General features: G+C 44.3%; 1 protein-coding gene across 1 annotated transcript in view; it reads left to right on the forward strand.

Annotated features, from left to right (window-relative positions):
* The window catches only part of TRMT9B (tRNA methyltransferase 9B (putative)), a 77,072-nt gene that overhangs the window by 50,792 nt on the left and 13,425 nt on the right, over positions 1-12,855 (forward strand). The window contains exon 3 of the mRNA XM_075334339.1: positions 7,440-7,613. Within this exon, the coding sequence (XP_075190454.1) occupies positions 7,440-7,613 (174 nt within the window). The remainder of the gene's footprint in view (positions 1-7,439; positions 7,614-12,855) is intronic.

Raw genomic sequence — 12,855 nt, forward strand, 5'->3', positions numbered from 1 at the left:
AAGGGAAGAAGCGGAAGCTAAACACTATATGCTGCTGTATGTACTGTGCATGTATCAGTGCTGTGTATTTATAATGTAAGAGTTCCCGAGCCGTGTGCATATGTGTATATATATTGCATACTGCAAAGCTCCATGTGTTTAATGTGTGTGGTGCAGACCTGTGTTGATTTAATATGCGTTATCCACAACTGTGTGTGAATAATGTCCATACTGCAGAGCTGTATGTGCATATACAATGTGCTGGCTGCAGAATATATACAGGTGTATCTCAATAAATTAGAATATATTTCAGTAATTCAATACAAAATGGGAAACGCATATAATGTATAGAGTTATTACAGAGTGATCTATTACAAGTGTTTATTTCTGTTAATGTTGATGATTATGGCTTACAGCCAATGAAAACCCAAAAGTTATTATCTCAGAAAATTAGAATATTATATAAGACCAACTGAAAAAATGATTTTAAACTCAGAAATGTTGGCACATACTGAAAAGTCTGTAGAGTAAATGCCTCAATACTTGGTTGGGGCTCCTTTTGCATGAATTACTGTATCACTGCAGCATGGCATGGAGGCGATCAGCCTGTGGCACTGCTGAGGTTTTATGGAAGCCCAGGTTGCTTTGATAGCAGCCTTCAGTTCGTGTGCATTGTTGGGTCTGGTGTCTTACATCTTCCTCTTGACAATACCCCATATATCTCTATGGGGTTTAGGTCAGGCGTGTTTGCTGGCCAATCAAGCACAGTGATACTGTGGTTATTAAACCAGGTACTGGAAAATGAAATTTCCATCTCTAAAAAGCTTGTCGCCAGAGGGAAGCATGAAGTGCTCTAAAATTTCCTGGTAGATGACTGCGCTAACTTTGGTCTTGATAAAACACAGTGGACCTACACCAGCAGATGACATGGCTGCCCAAACCATCACTGATCCTGGAAACTTCACACTACATCTCAAACAGCTTGGATTGTGGCCTCTCCACTCTTCCTCCAGACTCTGGGACCTTGATTTCCAAATGAAATACAAAATTTACTTTCATCTGAAAACAACGCCTTGGACCAGTGAGTAACAGCCCAGTTCTTTTTCTCCTTGGCCCAGGTAAGACGCTTCTGGCATTGTTTATTGGTCATGAGTGGACTTGACACAAGGAATGCGACAGTTGTAGCCCATGTCCTGGATACATCTGGGTGTGGTGATTCTTGAAGCACTGACTCCAGCAGCAGTCCACTCCTTGTGAATCTCCCCCAAATATTTGAATAACCTTTTCTTAACAATCCTTTCAAGGATGCAGTTATCCCGGTTGTTTGTGCACCTTTTTCTACCACACTTTCTCCTTCCACTCACCTCTCCATTAATATGCTTGGATACAGCACTCTGTGAACAGCCAGCTTCTTTAGCAATGACCTTTTGTGGCTTACCCTCCTTGTGGAGTGTGTCAATGACTGCCTTCTGGACATCTGTCAACTCAACAGTCTTCCCCATGATTGTGTAGCCTATTGAACCAGACTTAAGTACCATTTTAAATGCTTAGGAAGCCTTTGCACGTGTTTTGTAGTAATTATTCTAATTTTCTGAGATAATTACTTTTGGGTTTTCATTGGCTGTAAGCCCTAATAAACAGCATTAACACTTGAAATAGATCCCTGTGTGTGTAATGACTTTGTGTAATATATGTGTTTCCTTTTTGTATTGAATTACTGAAATAAAGTAACTTTGATGATATTCTAATTTATTGAGATGCACCTGTAGGTAGACATATAAGCTCACAATTATCAAAAGTGACATGATTTTATCAAACGTATAAATTTATAACATCCAATTTATTGACTGTTATATTGTGACAGATTCATGACTGCATTTGCTTCCTTTAATTATCTAGCCAGACACTGATCCCCAAGTAAGTCTATTGGGACCCGAATCAGGCTCTTAAAAACGTTGGTCTTAGGCTATGTGCCCACGGGGACAGTGTCCTGCGGATATATCCGCAGGACATTCCGCAGGAGCTCCCAGGAAACCGCACCACAACTTCTGTCTGTTTCCATGCTGCGGAATGTCGTGCGGATATGGTGTGGGCATTCTGCATTGAGGATACAGTACCATGGCTTCGGCACTGCATCCTCAATGCAGAACAAGTGCTGTAGTGATCGAGTGTTCATACTTACCTCCATCATGCAGCACCTTGCTTTCCGGCGGCCGTGTCGCTTTGTCAGCGTCTGCAGGAGAAGGTGGGCGGGCCTGAACTAGCTCCGGCTGTCACATGACCGGAGCTCGTGCAGGCCCCGCCTACCTCTTCCTTCCTGTACCTGGATTCACCGCGCTCCTGTACACCGGACGGAGAAAGTGACTCCGGTGAGGCAGGTAAGTATATGGGACCCTGCGGAGAAATCCGCAGGAATAATTGACATCCAATTTATATGAATCAGCTCACCGTGTAAGGCTCAATCCCATTTCCGTCCTGGAGCACCGACAGGCACTGCCACAGCCCAATGAAATGCAGAAAAAAGAGGATGTCCAGCTCAAACAGCTGGACATCCTCTTTTTTCTGCAATAATTGACATGCTGCTGATTTTTCCGCAGGGAAATCCGCATTATTTCCGCTGCAGAAAAATCCGTAGCGTGGGCACAGCAGTTCCCAAATGCCATGGGGAGTAGCTGTGCTGCAGATTTTTGAAAAATCCACGGAATTTCCGCGAGCAAACCGCGGCAAATTCCGCGCATTTTCCGCAACGTGGGCACATAGCCTTAGTCTTTTTCAAAGCAGAACTCCAGCGGTTTTTTTTTTTCAGTACTGGAGTGGTGCTTTAAATGTAAACCCCCTTCCCCCAGAGATTTACTCACCTGCCGCCATCTTCATCGTTTTTTGGCGCCGCTCCAGTCCCACGGCGCCATTTTGTGCCCATAACTTCTTACTGGTCAGAAGTTACAAGTTACGTCACAAGTTCACAACGTATTTACACATTTACGTGTCCACTCGCATCATATTACGATTTTTTTTTTTTCATGTTGAATACAGCTGAGAAAAAGAATCAGAGAGCTGCGCTGCCTCAAGGGTCCGAATACAATCTTTTTTATTTGTTCTTCTTACATTGCACTCGTCTGAGTTACATACTAGTGTGAGGGGCAAAACATCGGCACGCAAATATCTGGCACAACCTTATACAAGTCCCTGCTGTCCTTTGGGAACTAATGGTAACCGCTGTAGGAAAGATCCAGAACTGTATCAGGCTGTTCTTTACAAGCATAAACCACTGAGTAAATATGACGTTTAGGATTGCTACTTCCAATAGGTGGCGCTAGAGTTTGTCTCCTTCCTCACTGGAGGGACAATTTGAATAATTCCCAGGGGGGCATTGCAGCAATAAGTTCCCTTACTGATAGCCAGACTGGTTTGTCATGTCTTCATAAGGAGTATAGTCTTTTTCCGTGGTCCCCACATAGCTTCTCATAAGCCAGATCAGATACCCACACTTTGCACTCATCTCATTAGCTGCGTGGAGGTGACCGGAGCGGCGGTGTCTTCTGCTGCTCCTGTCACCTGCATGCAGCAGAGCTGGACGCGACGCTGGAGGTCCGTGGAGTACGCCGGACATGGAGGGTTTGTCGGGGTTAATAAATTGGTAATGAGGGAATTTGTTTGTGTTTTTAATTTCTAATAAAGGATTTTTTTCGGGTGTGTGTGTTTTTTTACTGTAACTTACAGATTAATCATGGAAGGTGTCTCCTAGACTCCTGACATGATTAATCTAGGACTTATTGGCAGCTATGGGCTGCCAATAACTCCTTATTACCCCGTTTTGCCAACGCACCAGGGTAAATCGGGAAGAGCCGGGTACAGCCCCAGAACTGTCGCATATAATGTATGCGGCAATTCTGGGCGGCTGCTGACTGATATTGTTAGGGTGGGGGGCCCCCCATAACGTGGAGCTCCCCATCCTGAGAATACCAGCCTTCAGCCGTATGGCTTTATCTGGCTGGTATTAAAATGGGGGGGGACCGCACGCCGTTTTTTTTTAATTATTTATTTATTTATTTTACTGCACAGTATAGACACGCCCACCGGCTGCTGTGATTGGGTGCAGTGTGACACCTGTCACTCAGCGTGGTGGGCGTGTCTCACTGCAACCAATCACAGCCGCCGGTGGGCGGGTAAAGCAGGGAATACGAGATTGATTAATGGGCGGCCGGCTTTTTCAAAAGAGGAAAAGCCGCCGGAGTTTTTATAACAGCCGTGCAGCGCCGCGCTGGAGATCGGTGAATGGTAAGTATGAGAGAGGGGGGAACTGACCGACAGACAGATAGAGGGACAGACAGACATAGAGACCGACCGACGGACTGAGGGAGAGAACGAAACATAAAAAGAAAAAAGACTGACATGACATGAAAAATGCACAAAACATACAGGGAACAAACAGAGATGCGTCCGTGTCACTCGGACGTGCGCACAGACCCATTGACTTTCATTGGGTCCGTGCTGCGTGTTGCGTGAATAAAACGGACATGCTGGCGTGAGACACGGCCCACAAAACGCATCACGGAGACGGACTAACGGACATAACCAAAAACGCAAGTGTAACCGCTGAGATATAGTAACATTGGTGCACGTTTGGCCGTGTCTCCAGTATACACGGAAACGGACCAAACACGCACGTGTTTCACGGATGTGTGTTTCAAGCCTTAAAGAGTTTTTCCCACCAAAAAAGTAAATTTTAAAGTTGATTTTAATCAATAGATCTTGGAATAATAATAATTTCCACAATTAGATATGTTTAAAAATAATGTTCCTGTGCTGAGATAATCTTATACATGTGTCCCTGCTGTGTGCTGTGTAATGGGTGTGTCTGACCGTACAGGGACATGGTCTGATCATACCACATCTCCTGGGCTGGGAAGAACAAAAAAAAGTACAGACATTACAAATAACTCAGCACATAGCTATTTATGTCGAAACTGCTGGCAACAAAAGTGAGTACACCCCTAAGTGAAAATGGCAAAATTGTGCCCTCAATGGCAATATGTTGTGTGGCCACCATTATTTTCACTGCCTTAACTCTCTTGGGTATTGAGTTCACTAGAGCTTCACAGGAGCCACTGGAATTTTCTTCCCTCCTCCATGACGACATCACGGAGCTGGTGGATGTTAGAGATCTTGCGCTCCTCCACCTTTGAGGAGGCCCCACAGATGCTCAATGGGGTTTAGGTCTGGAAACATTCTTGGCCAATCCAGCATCTTTACCCTCTTTAGCAAGATAGCGGTCGTCTTGGAGGTGTGTGTGTGGGGTCATTATCATGTTGGAATACTGCTCTGTGCTCACAGCAAAAAAGAGGGCAACCAGTCCAGTTAGCCCAAGCCAACACATCTAATGCACCAACAGGATGCAGACAAACCTCTCAACATGATGGACACTTCACAGGTGCAAGGTAAATTGCACACTAGTGGCGCGCATAGGGCACTGTTCACACTCGTATGCGCATGGTATCCAGCCAGCAACCTATTATCACGCCCTTACTATTAGGTTAGGCGGGTTACCCGGACACTACTCGCTGCAGCACACAAGGGACAGAGACTCCACTATGCACGGCCGTATTAAGAGGCCCAGCTGCACCCCATGTTAAAAAAAAGTGATTAGCTTTCAGGTTGCAGATAGACTCAAAATCAACTCCAAAGCTTACTGCCAGTTTTTACAATATGGTTCCTTCAAACACTGGTCCTGTAAAAAGTCTTCATCTTTCAAGAAAACCATGATTTTTATGCAGTACAACGCTCCATAGCATATATCAAAGTCTCCACTGCTCGTCTTCCAGTAAAGATGAAAGAATAAGGACACGACCCCTTCCTCACCGGATCTAAACCTGACTGAGAACTTGTGGATCCTTCCTAAATTGGAAATTTATGGTGAAGGTGTAACGTACCAGGAAGGGGCAGACATGGGCGAGGGTTGCAGTCGTCAACCCACCCCCTCACGCTACAGACACGGGGGGCAGAGTGGTGTATGGAGTGGATGTGGATGTGGTACCTGCTTGAAGATGGTCATCTGGGTCTTCACCCGGCTTCTCTGGATCCCGTTCACTCTGACTGGCATCACACGCCGCGCTGTCAGTAACAAGTCCACCACCAGTTAAAACTGTAACAACTTTACTGTAACATCTTTTAACACATAGCTTCTACTTCTTTAAGGCAGTTTTAACACAATGTCTTTCACAGGCATTTCATTCCTTACTGAACCTGGCTCTTTAGCTACGGCCAACAAGGACTGGAGGGTTTGGCGATTATCCTTTCACGATGGCTGGTTTGACAGCTCGGCTCTTTAGCAATGAGAGGACTCCTTCTTACTATGCTCCCGCTGCGCTAGTGACCCCGCAAGCCATCTGTCTGTACCACTTACAGCTGCCGGCCTAAGAAAGAGATACTCTCCTCTTTTCCTCTGTTTTACTGGAATTACGCTCTGTAGCTGAGGGGGCTCACACTTCAATTCAGTCTCCTTGACGTTTTCTCCTCTGTCTTTTCTCTCTATGCCTGACTCCTCCACACCACGACACCACTCTGCTACATCTGACCCTGCAGGTCCTTTCTCTACTTGTTACTATCTGCATTGTACTAGGAAGCTCCTTTTCCTATATCTCCTCCTGTGCTGGGGACTATCCTCCCGCTTTTAACCCTTGCCGTCCTGTCACTCCCTCTACATTCCATTACACTGAGTGACCAGGGACCCAGTGACAGTGTCGGCCGGCCAAATTACACAGGAAAAACACACTTAAAAATACATTACTCTAAAATGTATACATTCAAATCAAAACATCTTCAGGGTCGGCAGGGCACTGGACACCCTCTTACAAAGGAAAACAGTCACCTCTCTGAGCAGTGTCTGTGAGGTTGTGGTTGGTGCTGTCTAAAAACATCAACAGATTAAGAAGCTGACAGACTCCATGGATGGATGACCTATGACTGTCATTGAAAAGAAGGGTGGCCATATTGGTCACTGATATGTTTTGTGACATATCCGAAGTTTATTTTTGCACATTTTGAGTTGTTTGGTTATTATTCCCACTTTTAACAGATGAAATTGAACAACTGAGATGAGAACATTTTTTTTTGATTAGTTGTATAAGAATTCTGCACACAGAGATCCAGTATTCTAAGAAAGACAAAACCTCACGTTTGCCTCTTTACATATTCAGATTTCAGGTTTCTTAACTTTTTGGATGTCTGACAGCCCTGTAGTTATTCGATAAAAACATTAATCATCAAACATACAAATTGCCTAATAATTGTGCACGCAGCATAGATTATTCAATGTCAGGTTATATTGATGATATCTGTTAATTGAAATGTCTGATTGACGTCATTATATTTGTATAAACCTCACATTTGGTAATTGCCTGTATCAATTTCCTCTCTGTATATTGGCAAAATCATGAAAAATTCTCATGTTTACATTGCAGGTTGTGGCACAGGAAAGTATCTCAGTGTGAACTGTAACACGTACAATCTTGGTTGCGATTACTGTGAACCTTTGGTGGAAATTGGTAGAAATAACAACCTCGAGGTCATGGTGTGTGACAATCTGAATCTGCCTTTTAGGGATAAGTGTTTTGACACGGTCATCTCTATTGGAGGTAAGTCTGATATTTGTTTCTGGGTTGAGCAATTACTGTGTATTACTGATGATTAAAGGTTGTGCAATAAGATCTGGCAAATCCAAAATCCATATCTATCAATATAGGATACATTTTCATTTCTGGTACCTTTTAGTCAGAATAATGCAGCACAAGACAAAAATAGCCGTAAGTATGGAATATTATGTTAGTGTGGCATTCATAGATAAAGCAGAGAAGTTTAGGTAATGTCCTCAATAAGGCTGGGTTTAGGCGGTTGCACTTCATGGTCGGTATATGGACCGCAATACTTGACCTGAACGCAGGTCTTCTGACCCGATAACTAACAACATGGTAGGTACATTTGAGGCTGTAAAATCAAGTCAGGGGATTCTGGGCATTGCGGTCCATATATAGACCATGTAATACAGTCATCTGAACACAAAGAGCTTAGACAACCATGTATTTTACTATAATTAAAGAGGGCTTTTCAATGGATTCTTTAAGTTTTAAACTCAAGAAATTCTTTAAATCTATAACTACAAAAACAAAGCCCCCAAAGGTGAGTCCCATAAAAGATAGTAGTGGCTATTTGTGACTGAAGATCAAGAGAAGGCAGATATATTAAATGGCTTCTTCAGCTCTGTATATGCCATATAGGAGAGCGCGACAGATGTGGTTAATCCCAGGGCCCATAACCCCTTCATCACCTGGTGACTTTCCATTTTTCGTTTTTTTCTTTCTTCCTAGAGCCATAACATTTTTATTTTCCCATTGTATGAGTTGTACTTTTGCATGACACCATTCATTCTGCCCCATATTGTACTGGAAAAATATGTGATAGAAAATAATATTAAAGTGAACCTGTTAGGTGCAATATGCACCCAGAACCACAAGCAGTTCTGGGTGCATATTGCTAATCCCTGCCTAGCAGTGCCTGTATCTAGTAGCATAGATAAAGGGATCTTTAGAAAAAGTATTTCTAAAGACCTTTTATCTTATGCTAATGAGCGCAGGGACTAGTCCCAAGGGTGTTATATCCCCAACTAGCCGCCCTCATAGAATGTTCGCACGCCCACGGGGGGTGCTAACATGCTATTCAATTCAGCATCACCAGTGTTCACTGTGACCGCGCCTCTGAATGCCACGCACTTCCAGTCATGCGAAATAGACCTCTCTGAAGCCGGAGTGTGTACACACATACTGCGCATGACCGGAAGTGTCCGTCATTCAGAAGCGCGGTCACAGCTAACACAGGTACGCGCGTCACCGCTGGTGATGCTGAATTGAATAGCATGTTATCACAACCCTGTGGGTGTACTAAGATGCTAAGAGGCTGGCTAGTTGGGGGATATAACGCCCAGGGGACTAGTCCCCTCGCTCATTAGCATACGGTAAAAGATCTTTAGAAATACTTTTTCTCAAGATCTCTTTATCTATGCTACCAGATACAGGGATGATTAGGCAGGAATTAGCAATATGCACCCAGAACTGCTCTTGGTTCTGGGTGAATATTGCACCTGACAGGTTCCCTTTAAAAGTGATTACCAGCTTGGTTTTTATGAAAGTCAGAAGTTGTCATACTTTTGATTTTTGCAAAGGCATTTGACACTGTGCCACGTTGATGCCTGAAATTAAGGTCTATAGGCTTAAGGCCCGTTTCACACGTCAGTGAAAAACACTGACGTTTTTCACTGGCGTGTAAAACACGCACATGTCCCTGCGTGTGCCGTGAATCACGGCACACATGGGTTGTCTAAGTGCAATCCGGGCTCCGTTCTCCGTAGCCCGTGATTGCACTTAGAGATTAACTCACCTGTGCGCACTCCCGCTCTCCATGGTGCTGATCGCTCCCGCGGTGCAGCATCCGGCCGGCGCTGACCCCCGCAGCAGCTGCTTCCGGGTCGGCTGTGTCGCGCATCATGAATATGCGCGACAATAATGAGCCGGCTCAGAAGCAGCAAGCTGCACGGGCTGCAGAGGACATCGCTGGACGACGGGTGAGTTAAAATGTTTTTTATTTTAAAAGCACGTTTTTTTCTGGCACGTGTTTCACGGACTACACCACTGCGTGGTCCGTGGGACATCAGTGATGCCAGAAAAAAATGGACATGTCTCCGTGCGGCAATCATGCACACGCGGGTACGCCGCACGGAGACACGTGCAGTGAAAAATCACTGACGTGTGAGCAGACCCATTCATTATAATGGGTCTGCGTATGTCAGTGATTCTGGTACGTTTAAAAACAAGCACAAAACGTACCAGAATCACTGACGTGTGAAAGGGGCCTAAAAGTAAGGTTTGTAATTGGATCGAAAACTGGCTCAAAGATTGCCATGGAGTTGTGGAGAATGACTGTTACTCTGAATGCTCTCCAGTTGTCAGTGCATCACCCCAAGGATCAATACTGGTTTTACTATTATTCAGCTTATTTAATAATACTATAAAAGATGAGATTGATAGTCTTGTCTCTATTTTTGCAGATGACACCAAGCTATGCAGTCTGTGATTGATGTTCATAAGTTAGGCTAGTTTCACACATCTGGCATTTCGCTGGATCCGGGACACTCCAGTACAGTGTAATACAGTACAATGGCATTGCGGCAAGCTCCAGTCACATGCTTTGGTCACATGACAGCATGTGACCGGAGCTTGCCGCGATGCCATTGTACAGTATTAAAACTGTAGTGGAGTGTGCCGGATCCGGCAATCCGGCTAAATGTCGGATGTGTGAAACTAGTCTTATAGGTTGAGTTTTTGGGCACTAACTACGATGAGGTTAATGTGGAAAAATGTAAAGTTAGGCACGTAGACAGATATGAGCAGACTCCTGGACATTCGGTTCGGCGGGTGCAGTCAGACTTTAGATAAAGTTCAGTTCGGGCCCTGGACTTGACCTGAACTCCATTAGAAGTCAGTAATTGGGCAGTCCGGCTCTCCGTCCACATGCAGCCAGCCATAAACAGATCACTTCTGAGGGCAGGTGGGCGGAGTTTTTCCATTTTATTTGGAAGAGTGCACACCTGATCCAATCATGCTGTTGTTCAAGCACTGCAAGCGACTCGCACTGGGCAGAGCACCGAGCGTATCCGAGCACCGCGATGCTCATGTGACTACTTTGCATATGAGGAATCGCCCGAACTACGAACCCAAACTTTTGTTTTTTTGAGGGGGAAAGTCTGTACTTGGTACAAACACCAAACCTCGGGTTCGCTCATCTCCACACATGGGCACTAATAATATGCACCATCATATGGTCTTGGAGGAAAATACCAGGAGAGTCATTTGTAGAGCAGGATCTGGGTATACTTAAAGATCACAGATTAATTAACAGCATGCAATATCAATCAACAGCTTCTGAGCCTAGCAGCATATGTTCATGTATTACCAGACGCATGGACCTTCAGGTCAGGGAAGTAATGCTACCACTTTACATACATCTGGAATATGCAGTTAAGTTCTAAGCACCAGTTCATAGGATGGAAGCGCTGGAGTAAGAAAAAGTAAGAAAAAGTACATAGAAGAGACCGAAAACTGAAAAAGGGCGTGTCTGATCCCAGTTATAAGGAAATACTTAAAAAAACATTTTTTTAGCCTTAAGATAAAAGAAATAAAGTACATAAATGATCCATACAAAAGGTATTGTCACAACCTGATTCTCCACCTAAAGTAAAACAAGTTCAATCTCTGGAGAGAACAAGGCTTCTTTACCATAAAACGTATTAATCTGTAGACTCGTAAACCTAAAAGTCTGGGCCCAGCAGGAATTGTGGATTTATTTAACCCCTTCACGACCTTGGACGGATCTATCCGTCAAGGATCGTGTCCCGTTAAGCCCCGCCCCCTGCCGCGGGCAGGCGGCGGCGGTCGGCACACATATCAGCTGTTTTCAACAGCTGACATTTGTGCCTGCATGTTGCGAGTGGAATTGCTTCCACTCGCAACATTTAACCCCTTAAATCTCGCTGCCAAAGTCTGGCAGCGAGATCTATATGCGCGCGGCCATGTTTTTTACTTACCGCCGCCCCCACCGGAAGTCACGTGAGTCTCAGTGGTTAGCACTGCAGTCTTGCAGCGCTGGGGTCCTGGGTTCAAATCTCATGAAGGACAACATCTGCAAGGAGTTTGTATGTTCTCCCCGTGTTTGTGTGGGTTTTCTCCGGTTTCCTCCCACACACCAGAGATGACACATCTCATGACACAAGACATACTGATAGAAACTCTAGATTGTGAGCCCCAATGGGGACAGTGTTACCAATGTTTGTAAAGCGCTGTGGAATTAATAGTGCTATATAAATGAATAAATATTATTATATATTATAATAATAATAATAATCTTATAGTATGTGTACATGTGATATAGTTCTCCTAATTCATGATGTCGCTTACCTCATGTGCAGGGCATTACAGGACCTTAGGTATCCATTGTTACGACCACTAGCAACTAACTGTCACTATATAAAATACAAAAAAAAGACAGTTTGCGCTCTGATAATGCTAAAGTATGGAAACCATGAATGTGTGAACATGGACCTGCATTACTGCTAAGGAAAATCTAAGAAAAATGAGATATTTAGCATATAGAAATGGCCATTTGTATATTTGCCCAGTTGTCCCTTCACGGCATATCTCGTAACTGGGTACCTAACGCTATTCTGAAGCCTCTCTCTGGGTTAAAAACCTCCTGTGTATGGGCACGTAGGAACCTGCTATATAGAATGAGATTACCTGTGGCAACTGGGGGAGGGGTGCACGGTCAGAAGGTATGACCCTCTTGATATAGACAAAAAAGACTGCCTGCACTCAGCCTCATCGACCTGACGTGTGAACAAGCGCATAGCTGAACACGACATAAAATACAAAAAAAGACAGTTTGCGCTCTGATAATGCTAAAGTATGGAAACCATGAATGTGTGAACATCGACCTGCATTACTGCTAAGGAAAATCTAAGAAAAATGAGATATTTAGCATAAAGAAATGGCCATTTGTATATCTGCCCAGTTGCCCCTTCACGGCATATGTGCCTACGTGCCCATACACAGGAAGTTTTTAACCCAGAGATAGGCTTCAGAATAGCGTTAGGTACCCAGTTACGAGATATGCCGTGAAGGGGCAACTGGGCAGATATACAAATGGCCATTTCTATATGCTAAATATCTCATTTTTCTTAACTGTCACTATATGCGTGGTCGTAACCATAGCTACCTAAGGTCCTGCAGTACCCCGCACATGAGGTAAGTGACATAATGAATCAGAAGAATT

This window comes from Anomaloglossus baeobatrachus, chromosome 1 (assembly GCF_048569485.1).
Source record: "Anomaloglossus baeobatrachus isolate aAnoBae1 chromosome 1, aAnoBae1.hap1, whole genome shotgun sequence".
NCBI lineage: Eukaryota > Metazoa > Chordata > Amphibia > Anura > Aromobatidae > Anomaloglossus > Anomaloglossus baeobatrachus.